This window comes from Ammospiza nelsoni, chromosome 4 (genome assembly GCF_027579445.1).
Source record: "Ammospiza nelsoni isolate bAmmNel1 chromosome 4, bAmmNel1.pri, whole genome shotgun sequence".
Classification (NCBI taxonomy): Eukaryota; Metazoa; Chordata; class Aves; order Passeriformes; family Passerellidae; genus Ammospiza; species Ammospiza nelsoni.
Window position 1 is genome coordinate 6,819,700 of NC_080636.1, and position 13,177 is coordinate 6,832,876.

At 52.3% G+C, this 13,177-nt stretch overlaps 1 protein-coding gene across 2 annotated transcripts in view; it reads right to left on the bottom strand.

Moving 5' to 3' along the window:
- The window catches only part of EXOC6B (exocyst complex component 6B), a 293,111-nt gene that overhangs the window by 99,517 nt on the left and 180,417 nt on the right, over positions 1-13,177 (bottom strand). For both annotated transcript variants that reach the window (XM_059470236.1, XM_059470235.1), the window contains exons 12-18: positions 12,781-12,852; positions 12,119-12,216; positions 11,294-11,399; positions 10,331-10,440; positions 5,552-5,663; positions 3,895-4,029; positions 2,329-2,508 (exon numbers count right to left, since the gene is read on the bottom strand). In XM_059470236.1, the coding sequence (XP_059326219.1) occupies positions 2,329-2,508; positions 3,895-4,029; positions 5,552-5,663; positions 10,331-10,440; positions 11,294-11,399; positions 12,119-12,216; positions 12,781-12,852 (813 nt within the window). The remainder of the gene's footprint in view (positions 1-2,328; positions 2,509-3,894; positions 4,030-5,551; positions 5,664-10,330; positions 10,441-11,293; positions 11,400-12,118; positions 12,217-12,780; positions 12,853-13,177) is intronic.

A 13,177-nucleotide genomic window follows, 5' to 3' on the forward strand; every position in this document is an offset into this window, starting at 1 on the left:
GCTCATGTCACATTTTTGGTGCTTTAACAAACACCTCCATCATTTTTTTCATGGCTTTGGACAACACCTTAATCTCCTGCACTTCAGTAGCAAAGCCCAAGAATTCACTGTGCTCCTAAATCAGACACTGGAAAAATTCCCTGAACCCTACAAGGATAAAAATCATTGACACCAAAGGATGTGGAGGCCTTTGGGATGCAGCCTGCTCCTTCCTGGCTTGCTCTCACCCACGATTTGGGTGATCCATCCACAACATAAGGAAAAAACTCCAACTAATATTAAAAAATCCCAAACCTGCAGCTCCCACAAAGCTTTGACCCAGACCTGATGCTCCCAAACCAGGCTGAGGTGCCTCCCATGTCTCCCCAAGCTTTGGGGAGGCTCTGGAGCTCAGGGGCGGCCCAGCAAACTCAACTTCTTCTCAGCTGGGGCTTTTCTAACCCAGCTCTGCAAGACAAAAGGCTGCCTCAATCTGTCCTGGTGCTTTTTAGACCAATTCAAGTCCTCCCAGCCTCCAAACCAACCCTGACTGGCTCCAAAAGGAAACATTAATATTTAAGAAGATAAATCACTGCTGGCCCACCTCATAAATCACTGTGGGCATCCCCCCCCAGCTCATCTCTGCTGCTTCATGCTCTGCTGCAGAGACCAATCTCCCTGTCAAGTTCCATTACTGGCTCCTGAGGATCCCCAGCGTGATGGGTGGAAGCCTCCAGGTGCTAAACCAACCCACTGTTCCTTACTTTTAAGGAGAAATCCAGCCATTTCCAGCATCTCCTGGCTTTGGAAGGCACCTGCCACAGGACACCTGCCCGGGGACATTTGGGACAAACTTGGCTGGGGAGATGGACCGAAGTCCTCCCCACCTCTCTGCTCATTTATCAGTTTGTCCAACTGGTAACAGAGCTGAGGAAGCCACTTCTCCTCCTCACAGGTGCAGAGGAGCAGGGAAAGACACTTCCAGTCCCCTTTTGGGGGTTTCTCCCCCCCAGCAAATCAGCCAGAGCTCCCCCTGCTCCCAGATTTTCCTGCTGGGATGGGGATGCCCAAAGACACGAGGCAGCACAGTTTGGGGGTGTGACACCTCCCAAAACAGGAGGGTGGGACCTCCTTCCAGAGGAGAATCCCAGGGCACACACAGAACGAAGGAAGCTGCCACTGGGGAATATTAAATCTCCTCTTCCTGTTTATTCCCAGCTCGTGAAAGCAGCAAATAAATCCCAGTTTCGCAAAGGAAGAAAGATCTGAAATTGCTTTTAGAACAGCCACAGAGTTCAGGGGATTTGCTGTTTCAAAATACCTGCTGATCCTCCTGAGAGTGTATCCACACAGCTCAAAACAAATCCCATTTAGAGGAGGGAAAAAAGCTGCTGGAGCAAAAAAAGAATCTCCCCGGTGATTGGATTTTTCCTACCAATGAGACAGCACTCAGCCGACTGCAAAAAGCAGCATAAAGTACATTTCTGATGGCAACAGCAGCATAAACACAGGGACTTTAGACAGCAGAGAGAAGAAAGAAACATATGGTGCCTTCCAAGGGAGCAATACTGGGATGGGAGGCATCAGGGACTTGACAAACACTTGGAAACGCAGCTGTAGTTCCAGTAACGCATCCACAGGCTGGATTTTTGGGAAAAAAGAATTCTGTATGGGCATTAACTGGAAGTTAAAGTGTCTGAAATACAGGTGTGGAATAAATTACAATCCTGCTGATACACGGTGGGCTGGGATGGAGCCTCAATCCCACAAAACTATATTTGCAAATATTTGGGAGAGTCCTGAAGACCAGAGCTTGTGGTGACATGCGAAACCCCTTCTGTCGCAGACATCTTTTCATGAAAAATCCTTTCCTTAGGATTTTTTCCTCCTGAGAAGCTGAGAGGCCCCAGGAACAAAATGTAAACAATGGTTATCTGCTGCTGTGGAATGCAACAGGTGCATCTGTGATTGGTCTCATGTTGGCTGTTTGTAATTAATGGCCAATCACAGTCAGCTGGCTCGGACTCTGTCCGAGACAGAAGCTTTGTTATCATTCTTTCTGATTCTATTCTTAGCTTAGCTAGCTTTCTCATGAAACCTTTTCTTCTATTTTTTTAGTATAGTTTTAATGTAATATATATCATAAAACAATAAATCAAGCCTTCTGAAACATGGAGTCAACATTCTCATCTCTTCCCTCATCCAAGAACCTCTGTGAACACCGTCACACACTTCCTTTAAAAACAGAATTTTTCCCATATCCCCCACATCCCCAGGCCCCGTTTCCAGCACAGCCCATGAGGTTTGAGCTCCCCCAGGACCCAGGAGCAGGAGGGAGGGCGGGCTCACCGGGAGGTGGGTGAACACGGCGAAGGTGCTGCGCAGGAAGCCGATCAGATCCACCAGGTACTCGCTGGCCCGGCTGCCTGGCTCTGGGGCCATCCAGTCGTAGTCGGCCAGCTGCAGGAACTGGTCAATCTTCTGGTTCAGGTTGGTGTAGATCTCCTCCTCAGCAGTGTGTCGAGCGTCCTGGGAATGAGGCAGGGTGTGGGATGGGGGCAAAAATCCCACGTGGGATGGGGGCTCCACACCAGCAAAATCCCACATGGAATGGGGGCTCCAAACCAGCAAAATCCCACATGGGGTGGGGGCTCCAAACCACTGAGACCCCACATAGGATGAGGGCTCCACTCCACCACTGAAATCCTGTGTGGGATGGAGGCTCCGCTCCACCAAAATCCTACATGGGATGAGGGCTCCACACCACCAAAATCCTACATGGGATGAGGTCTCCACACCACCAAAATCCTACACGGGACGAGGGCTCCACACCAATGAAACCCCACATGGGATGAGGGCTCTAAACCATCAATATCCTACATGGGATGGGGGCTCCACTCCATCTTCAGCAGGGTGGGAGCTCCACCCAGCCTTTAGACTGGGATTTAACACAGCCCTAAAGCTCAGGGCAGCCACCACGAGGCTGCTGCAGCCTCAGGCTGGTGGGACAGGGACCACCAGGCTGTGGTGGGCACCACCAAGCTGGATTCTGCCCCTGATGTCACCTGAGGACAAATCCAGTGGAGATGGAGGAGAGACTGGCTCCAGGGCTGGGATCCTGGTGCTGATGACACCAAGGTGGTGTTCAACCCCTGGATGGGCTGTTCCAGAGTCAATGATCCCTGTGGGTCCCTACAGCTCAGGATATCCCATGATTCTGAGGTGGGAGAGGAACATTCCCCATGGAAACCCCACCAAACCCAGGGCAGGGCTGGGTTCAGGAGCCTCCCTGCCAGAACAAGGGCAGGACACTCAGCTTCAGGCCAGACAGGTGGATAAAGGCAGGATGGACTTCCCTGGGGAAACCCCATGGCAAAGCCCCACCAAACCCACTGCTGCTGTTCCCACCTCTGGATCTCCACGGGACACCCCACACTTGACCCAATCAGATCCCATATAAAGCACTCCTGGAGTGGGGTTTAAAGGGTGGAAAATCTGGGAGTTTCTGTCAGCCCTGATTTTTAGGGGATAATGCCAAAAGGAGTGGAAAGACGGAGAAATATAAATTCTGGAAATCTTTCTCCTGGGTGGAAGAGGAATCTGGTGTCCATGACACAGCACTCCAACAGCAAAGCGAGGATTTATTTAAATAAGAAATATTAGGCTTTTGTTTAAGATTTCCTTAATCCTTTACCTAATTAGTGCTGCAAATTAAGGACAAAACCTCCCACGATCTCAACAGGAGCAACGCTCCAAAGGACAAACCCAAAGCGATGGCGCAACCTCCCCAAAAAATAGGCCAGAATCATCCTTGGGCTCAGCCCAGCTGGCCCTGAGGCCTCCTGAGCAGAGCAGATCCCTGCCAGCACCCACCCAGGGGTGGGACCCTGAAGGTGGTGGTGCCATAGAGCTCACCTTGAAGGTGGTGGTCCCGTAGAGCTTGGTGGTGTGCACGGTCTCGGGCAGCACGTTGGTGATGTTGGTGATGAACTCCTCCAGGAACTTGCAGGATTTCTCCAGGTGGGTGGTGTTGATGATGATCTGCACCAGCTGGGAAGGCAGAGAAGGGTTTCAGCCCCACTGCCAGTTCCATGCCATGCTGACGCTGTGCAAACACCCTGAGCTTTGCTACGGGCTCCAGTCTCTCCTCCTTTAACAACACCTAAATCCAAGATAATTTTGGGGGGGAAGCATTTCCCATGGCAGCCACTAGTACCACAGGAGGCGATTTTTTCTTTTCAAGGACTTTCCTACATTGAGCTGTCACTCAGGGCTCCCCAAAAAAAACCTGCCAGGACACATCAGGAGGCTCCAGGCTGCCACTGAACCCGAAAAATAACCCGAGCTTGAGTGACACCGAGCAGCATCACACGGACCCTGAACAAAGGAACCACGAGGTTTGGCTCTGGCAGGTGTGAGGTGAGCAGATCCCTGCCAGCCCTGGGGCAGCAAAACGCCCTGGGTTGGTGTCATTTCACTGCTGGAGCCTGGTGGGGCTGTCTGCAGCCACTTCCCATGCAGGAAGGGGTTGGAAACACCCCCAAATCTGAAGGAGATTGGATTCATCAGCAATTTCAAAGGTGCAGGCATAGAAATTGTGAAGTGACACCACAAAGATCCCAGCACTGGTGCTGGTGACACCTTGGGAGGTTCAGACTGGATATGGGGAAAGAGAACAAACACTGGAAAGGTGCAGAATGGGAACAGGGTGTCCAGAGAAGCTGTGGGATGTCTGGGACAAATGAGAAGTTGGGAAAGGAAAGCCTTGGGTGACACGATGCAAGGCAGCAATAATTAAGTAAACAATTAGTAACTCCTTGTTTAATACCAGCAATTAGTAACACCTTCTTTAATACCCAGAGGTCCCACCTGTCCCGGAGACCTGCAGATATACATGGATTAAAATCATCAGGAACCTGATTTTGTACCAAAAAAAAAAAAAAACAGACCACAGAAAGAAAATCCCAGATTAGGGTTTGTGCTGCAGCAATGTGCTGAATCCACTCAAACATCACCTAAAAATGAGGATTGCTCTTCCATTCCCTCACATTTCCTGCTTGGATCTCCTCTGGTCCTCCCTGAAGCCCTCTGACTTTAACTCAAATTTGTAACATTGCCCAGAATGTAGAGTACAAAATTCACAAACAATAGCAAAGAAACCTCTTCACTTTCCACAAGCTAAAGTTCCTCGCTTTGTACAACAATTCCGAGCAGTTTTCCAGGCAAATATTTCATGGAATGCTCCAAACTATCACCTCTAGAAGGAGTTCTAGGGACCTCGTCTCACCCTGCCCTAGAATCACACAATCCAGGAATAGTTTGGCTTGGAAGGGACTTCAAAGATGATCTAATTCCAACCCAAACACCTCCTGCTATCCCAGGTGGCTCCCAGCCCCAGTGTCCAACCTGGCCTTGGACACTGCCAGGGATCCAGGGGCAGCCACAGCAGATCTGGGAATTCCATCCCAGCCCCTCACCCAGGAATTCCTTCCCAAGATCCCACCCATCTCTGCCCTGTGGCAGAGGGAAGCCATTCCCTGTGGCTCCATTCCCAAGGGAATCCACAGCCCACCTCTGTCAGTCCAACGTTTTTCCTCTTGATGACATTCTGTAAACAGTTGCTCAGGGTCCGGGTCAGCAGCAGATTTGTGGATTTTCTGATCATGTCATCAACTTCTGTGGAGCTGCGAAGAAAAATTGAAAGAGGGATTTGCAAGATACTCCATGGAAACAAGATCCCTGGGAATTCTCCTCATCCTCCTTCCTGATTCTCCCCTGCCTCACCCCTGAGCAGCCCTGCAGGGCTCACAGGAGCTGGTGTTTGAAATGCATCAAAATAAAACAATTTAAGCATTTTATCCATGTTTCAGGAGGACTAACACCTGCAGATCCCAAATTCCTCAGCCTCCCATCCAAGAGGAACTGGTCCAGCCTAAGGAAGAGCTGTCCATGGCATCAGCACAACCCTGCCCTCAACACTGGGGGTTGCATGTTCAGAACAAGGGAAATGAACTCCAATGGTGAAATCACAATTCAAATCCTCCAAAATTCCCCTCTCAGCCCTTTCTGGGCTTTTACACAAAATTACAGAACCACGGAATGGTCAAGGTTGGAAGGGATCTTAAACAGAAACTGGAAAAACTGCAGGAGTGAGCAAAGTCACAGGGAATGGGTTTAGAAGGTCACACTTGCAATGATCTCTGGATTTCCACACAGGGACTCCTCAGCACAGCCCAGCTCCACTCCCAGAATCCCAGAGTGATTTGGGTTGGAAGAGACCTTAAATCCCATCCCATTCCCAACCCCATCCATGGGCAGGGATGCCTTCCACTATCCCAGGTGGATCCAAGCCCCAGTGTCCAACCTGGCCTTGGGCACTGCCAGAGATCCAGGGGCAGCCCCAGCAAATCTGGCAATTCCAGCACAGCCCCTGCCCACCCTCCCAGACAGCAATTCCTTGCTAAGATCCCAGCCCAATCTCCCCTTTCCCAGTGGGAGCCATTCCCTGGTTCCTGTCCCTGCAGGCCTTGTCCCCAGTCCCTCTCCAGCTCTCCTGGAGCCATTTCAGGGACTCTGAGGATTCCCTGGAATTTTCCCTTCTCCAGGGGAGCATTCCCAGCTCTCCTAGCCTGGCTCTAGCCCTGGAACATCAGACTGGAAGCTCCTACACCCCATTCCTGCCCTTTCCCAGCTGTCTGGAGCAGCAGCATCCGTTGGAATTTGGGGGTTCAGACCCTCCCAGGTGCTCACGGTGCCACCTCTCCTTTCTCCAGGAGGTTTTGCCAATCCCCCCTGCCAGAGGCTCCTTGGATCTGTGCTTGGCTCTGGATTAGCCCTGACAGGAGTGGGAATTGTCTTCTGCAGGAGGGGCAGGAGAGGGAATTCCCAATGGGAAGGCCGGGCAGGAACTCTGATCCTCCCGGTAAATGGAGCCCCTGACCTTTGGCTCCTTCTCCTGCTCCACCTGACAGAGGGGCCACGTCACAGGGCTGGGATTGACGTGGGAAACAAAAGCCAACCTTGAAGTTATCCCAGGAGAAAGGTGGGGGGTGTTGGGATGCTGCAAGCGGGGGGTGGGAATGGCTGGGATGGGATTTTGGGTAGGAATTCCTGGATGGGAGGGTGGGCAGGGGCTGGGCTGGAATTCCCAAATTTGCTGTGGCTGCCTCTGGATCCCTGGCAGTGCCCAAGGCCAGGCTGGACATCGGGGTTTGGAGCAGCCAGGGATAGGGGAAGGTGTCCCTGCACTATCCCAAGTTCTTCCAGGATTTGGGGTTTGTTTGTAAAAAATCCAACCAAAACCCAAGCCTTGGTGATCAGAGCTGATCATCCTTGCACCCACTGTTTTCCAGAGATACTCCCTATTTCCAGAGGGAAATTCCACTGGAAAAAGCAAGAGGGTACATTTGAAGACAACCTGATGAATTCAGCTTGTAAAAAGGCAAAAGTGCCGAGGAGATAAAGGAAATTTTCCTGCTCCACTCCAATCAGTAGTGCCAATAATAAAAATTCCAAGCCCTACAAACCCACCCGGAGCCTCCAAACTCTCCTCAAGTGAAACAACTCCCACATCATGGAGAACCCTCCCATCCCAACAAATACAAGGAGCTGCTTTAACAAAATAATTAGTGGAGGGGGGAGAAAAAAAACCCCATAAAATGTGAGCTGCACTTTGTGCTGTGCAGGAAAAGGCTTGAAGGGAACTGTCTGGGATAATGACAGCTCCTGTCCCAGATCCTGTGGCAGCTGTGGTGACCTCCAGGCCCCTGTGAGTGACGGGCTGACCCCCAGCACTCCGGGGTGCTCTGTAAATGACAGGGCCAGGCAAAAAAAGAAAGGGAGGAGAAAAGGGAACTCGCTGCCGGCTTTGTAGCCAAGCTTCCTAATAAAACCTAATTCAAGCTGTCAGGGTGAAATGAAGAAAGTGTCAACAGGGGTTTGCAGAGAAATATTCCAAATGTTTGGCTGCGAGAGCTGGAGCTGGGGCTCCCCTCCCCCCCTGCTGCTCCGAAAGGGCTGGAAAATCCAATGTGGAAAGGAATTTTAATAATGGGTCTGGTGGGAGCCCCAGGAGGGACCCACGGGGACACCTCTGCTCCCTGCCCTGCCAGGGCCAATCATCCCAGCCATGGGGAGCAGCACCCACAGGAATGGGCTCTGGGAAGGGAGAGGGGCCATAGTGAGCCCGGGTTAAGGGCCCTGGGAGCCACCAGCAGGAGGAGGAGAAGCTGCCACCACTGCAAGGGTGAGGTGGAACATGGGGGAGAAACTCCTGAGCTCCCGGAGCAACCCACAGGGAAAGGGACTCTCCAAATTGGCATTAGAGAGTCCCTTTCTCCAATAAGAAAAGGACTCCATGGAGAATCCTTGGCTCCAGGGGAGAGCAGGAAAATCCTGGAGAGCCTGGGGCACTGGAACAGCCACTGAGTCCCCAGAGCTGTCCCAGCTCCAACAGAAGCCATGGGGAGGTTTGGGATGGAAGAGACCTTAAATCCCATTGAGATCCAACTCCAGGGACACCTCCCACTGTCCCAGGGGGCTCCAACCTCACCTTGGGCACTGCCAGGGATCCAGGGGCAGCCACAGAAAATCTGGGAATTCCAGCCCAGCCAGCAATTCCTTACCAAGATCCCAGCCCAATCTCCCCTTTCCCAGTGGGAGCCATTCCCTGATTCCTGTCCCTGCAGGCCTTGTCCCCAGTCCCTCTCCAGCTCTCCTGGAGCCCCTTTAGTGATTCTGAGGATTCCCTGGAGTTTTCCCTTCTCCAGGGGAACATTCCCAGCTCTCCCAGCCTGGCTCCAGAGCACAGGGGCTCTGGAATTCTGGGAGCAGCTCTGGGGCCTCCTCTGGGCTTTCTCCACAGCTCCAGGGTCAGGTCATGGCCAGGATATGAAGCTCCCAAGGAGGTGGAACTCCTCTCACCCCAATCCAGCCTCATGTTTGCCCAGGGAAGGGAAGGAGGATGAATCCCTCCAGCCAAACTCTTGTCCTGCATTTCTCAGCCTCTCCCAAGCTGTGAACACTGCTGATGCAAAGGCAAAGCCCCAGCTCTCAGTTCCTGGCAGACCCTGCTGGTTTTCAGTCTCACACACGTACACATGGGTGAAACGAGCATCAAAGCACCCTGGGATGGAGCAGGGAGGGTAAACACATGGAATATTTTGCAGGCTTTAAAAAAAAAAAAAAAATCACATTATTTGTATATAAACTCCCCGAAGAAACAAGAACAACAAAAGCACGAAACCAGCAGCTGAAACTCGTTCCTGACCAAAAATCCAACCCTCAGAGCCTTCCTGACAACACTTCCATGGAACCACGGGATTCCCATTCCTTGGGGAGCAGTGAGGGGAGGCCTGGGGGGATCAGAGGTGCTCCAGCAGGCCCTGGGGACAAGTGGCCACCACAGCCTCTCTCCAGACATCCCCATTCATTTATTTATTAAAGGAATGCCACAGAAACATCTCAGAGGAAACAGCCCCAACTGAGATTGTCCTGGGAGCATGGAATTCCCTGGAAGTGTCCAAGGCCAGGCTGGAGGAGGCTTGGAGCACCATGGAAATTGTCCAGTGATGAGTTTGGAAACAATCCCTGAAGTTCCTCCCAACCCAAACCACCCTGGGATCTCCCCCTGCAGGAGCAGAGGTGTCCAGCCAAAATCCCACTGCTCCAGAGCCACTTCCAGCCTGGACAGGCTCCATCCACAGGAGGAGCCCGGTGGTGAGAGGAGAGCCTTGGAGTACTTCTGGGAATCAGAAGTGGAATGGCACTAGTCCTGGTTTTATTGTGATTGCTGAGGTGAGGATCCGACAGGACACTGGGTGGGGAAGTTGGGTGATGTCCCACTGTCTGGTGTGCCATGTGTTGGTTATGCTGGAGAATAAGACAAGGGCAGAAGCAGCTGCTTGGGTCAGGAAGTATTTAGTGGCAGCTTCAATGGCTCGTGGGTGATGGGATTTTGAGATTAATGGGAGGATGGCGAGTGTGCTGATTTCAAGGCCGGTCCAGGCCATAATTCAGTGGTTATTTGAGACACTAATGGTTGTTCCTAGGAGTAGACTAATAATTAAGATTAGATTTGCCTGGAGGTTCATTAGCAGGGGAAGAGGTTGAACCATCACTTTTGGGGTATGGGCCCCATAGCTTGTTTAGCTGACCCTACTAGAAAGTAATATAAAGGAAGCGTGGAGGGCTTTGATTCCTCTAGTGTAGGTTGGATTCCTGCTTTTCTAAGCGCTAGGAAATGAGAGGGTTGGTATAGCTCCACGTTCACTTTATCATAGTGACCCAGGCACATTTCCAGCAGGGCCTCAGGAGAGGAGGCAGGCCCGCTCTCTGAGGGCACGGTTCCCACCTGAGGTGCAGGTCCTCGGAGAACTTGAGGCAGGCATAGATGAACTCCTTGATCTGGCCGTAAACCTTGGGCACGAACTCCGAGAAGGGAAACTTCTTTGGGAAGGGTTGCTGGAAAACAGGGGGAGAAAGAACAGCTCCAGAGGGAGGGTTCTCCCAGGCAGGCAGAGCAATTCTGGGATTTATCCTAGATTTTATCAACACTTCAGCCAAGGGGGAGAGCAGATCATCACAAATAGAGCAGAAGGGCTTTGCGGCCATTCCCTCTCCCAACTCCCTTCTCCTCCCTCCTTGGGAACACCTGGAATTCCTCCCCCACCATGCACAAAGTGTTTTCCTGCTCACCACCCCCAGGTGCTGCCCAAAATCCAGGATCAAACAGATTTTCCAACACCAAATTTTCCAAGTTTTTACCCCCAGCACTCAGAGCTGGGAGGGGCAGGGAGCAGCTGAACCCCAGGACTGAATTTTGGGGCAGGACACAGAAACCTGAACCCCAGACTGGGATCACCAGGGTTGGATTTGCTGCCTGCCAGGCGTGGATTTAGGATTTGGGGGACATCTGGACGCACTTTGGTTTTCCAAGCACATGCTCGTGCAAAGGCCAAGAACCATCACTTTTCTGGGCTCTTTTTCTCTAAATATGAGACTAAAACCAGAAAAGGTCAATCCCAGGGTCCATAAAATAGGAATAAAATGCCAGTGGAAGAGGATTTTTCCACCTGTGTAACACAACACTCTGAGAGAAACACAAATCCCACTTCCCTCATCCACACAAGGAAATGCATCCCATGGGAGGAATATTGGTTCTTCCCCATTGATTTCCTTCCTCTTTTATTGTTTATTTGGGTTGGGGAGTTGATTTGGGGTTTTTTGGATGCTTTAAATGCCCACAAAGGGTGTGAGGTTCTCCTGCCCCAGCAACCAGGCCAGGCCAGGCCATTCTCCCCATTCCAAGATTTACCTTTTCAAGTTCAGCATCCTGGAATGGGAACTGCCCAACGATTTTCCTATAAACTTCTTCATTTGACACCGGGATGGGGCTGTAGTTATCTGAGTCAAGGATATTTCTGGGAGAAGAAGAGAAGAGTCAGGGAGACAAAGGTGAGGGGAAGTTTTCCTGCTGAGCCAGGGGATTCCCAGAGGCTGCTGCCAGGCTATGGTGGGATCCCAAATTCCTGCAGCAGCAGCCAGGGATGACCCAAAGCAGCCACAGCTCAGTGATGGAGCGAGGGCACAGAACCATGGAATGGGTTGGGTGGGAAGGTACCTTAAATCCCATTGGGATCCAACTCCAGGGACACCTCCCACTGTCCCAGGGGGCTCAAGCCTCACCTTGGGCACTGCCAGGGATCCAGGGGCAGCCACAGCTAATCTGGCAATTCCAGCCCAGCCCCTGCCCACCCTCCCAGACAGCAATTCCTTGCCAAGATCCCAGCCCAAACTCCCCTTTCCCAGTGGGAGCCATTACCTGGCTCCTGTCCCTGCAGGCCTTGTCCCCAGTCCCTCTGCAGCTCTCCTGGAGCCCCTTCAGGGACTCTGAGGATTCCCTGGGTTCTTCCCTTCTCCAAGGGAACATTCCCAGCTCTCCCAGCCTGGTCCCAGCCCGAGAGCAGCTCTGGGGTCTCCTCTGAATTTACTCCAGCAGGGGAAGACCCAGATGGGCTTTAAGGTCCCTTCCCACCCAACCCATTCCACCTTTCTATGACTGATCCCTCAAAAACTTCCACACAGGGGCCAGAACCCCTCAGTGAGGGGTGTCTCAGGAGGTTCTGTTGGAGCCTCTCACCTGAAGACCCCAGCCCATTTCTTCAGCAGGGTCTCACTGTACTGGTCCTGGATCTCCAGCAGCATGTCAAAGAGCTGGTTCACGGGGAAGCCATAGCCCTGCAGAGCAGCAGGAAGGGAATGAAACCCCCAGCAGGGATCTGGGGATCGTTTTCTGTATTTATCAGGGGCAAATCCCCCTTCCAGCACCACTCCTGCGGATCACTGTCTGTATTAAACAGGGCAAATCCTCTTCAGGTACCACCCCTGGTGCAGCTGGGGATTATTGTCTGTATCGAACAGGGGCAAATCCTCCTCTAGCACCACCCCTGGGGATCCTTGTCTGCATTTAACAGGGGTAAATCCTCCTCCAGGACCACTCCTGGTGCAGCTGTGGCTCAATGTCTGAATTGACCAGGGGCAAATCCTCCTCTAGCACCACTCCTGGTGCAGCTGGAGGGGCTCAGGGGGTGATTGACCAAGGGAGCACCACCCAGAGCTGTCCCAGGCCCAAGCTTGGTCCTTGCACAGACCAAATCAGGCTGTCCCTCAGGCCATCCACAAATGCCAAAAAAATTCTGGCATTTTTTTGGCCTAGAAATGCCAACAAAGAGCTTGGCCAGCCCAGCCCAGGCACCAAAGCACTGCTGGAGCTCTGGGAGCACCAGGAGAGGCCCCACGTACCTGGAGCGTGTCAGCAAAGAGCACAATGAGGTTCTTCAGGTCCAACACCAGGCTGGGGTCAGAGCAGTAGGACTGGAGAGGAGGGCAGAGAGGAAAACACAGCTGTGACTGTGTGGCACAGCCCAAACCCTGCCCTGAGCCCCCCTGTGCCACCAGGGATCTGATAAACACTGCCCAGAGTTTATCTGATAAACGCTGCCCAGGCCCAGGAGCAGTGAGGGCAGGGCTGATAAGGGTGATAAGGCTGATAAGGCTCTGCTCTCCGGGCTGGAGAAGGCTCTGGGCTGCCCCAGAGACACCTGAGGTGTGTCTAAAACTGCCCAGGAGCTGCTGGGCAGTGAGAGGAGATGGCTCCCATGGTGTTGTCACCGTGGGACAAGGTGACATTTAATATTTA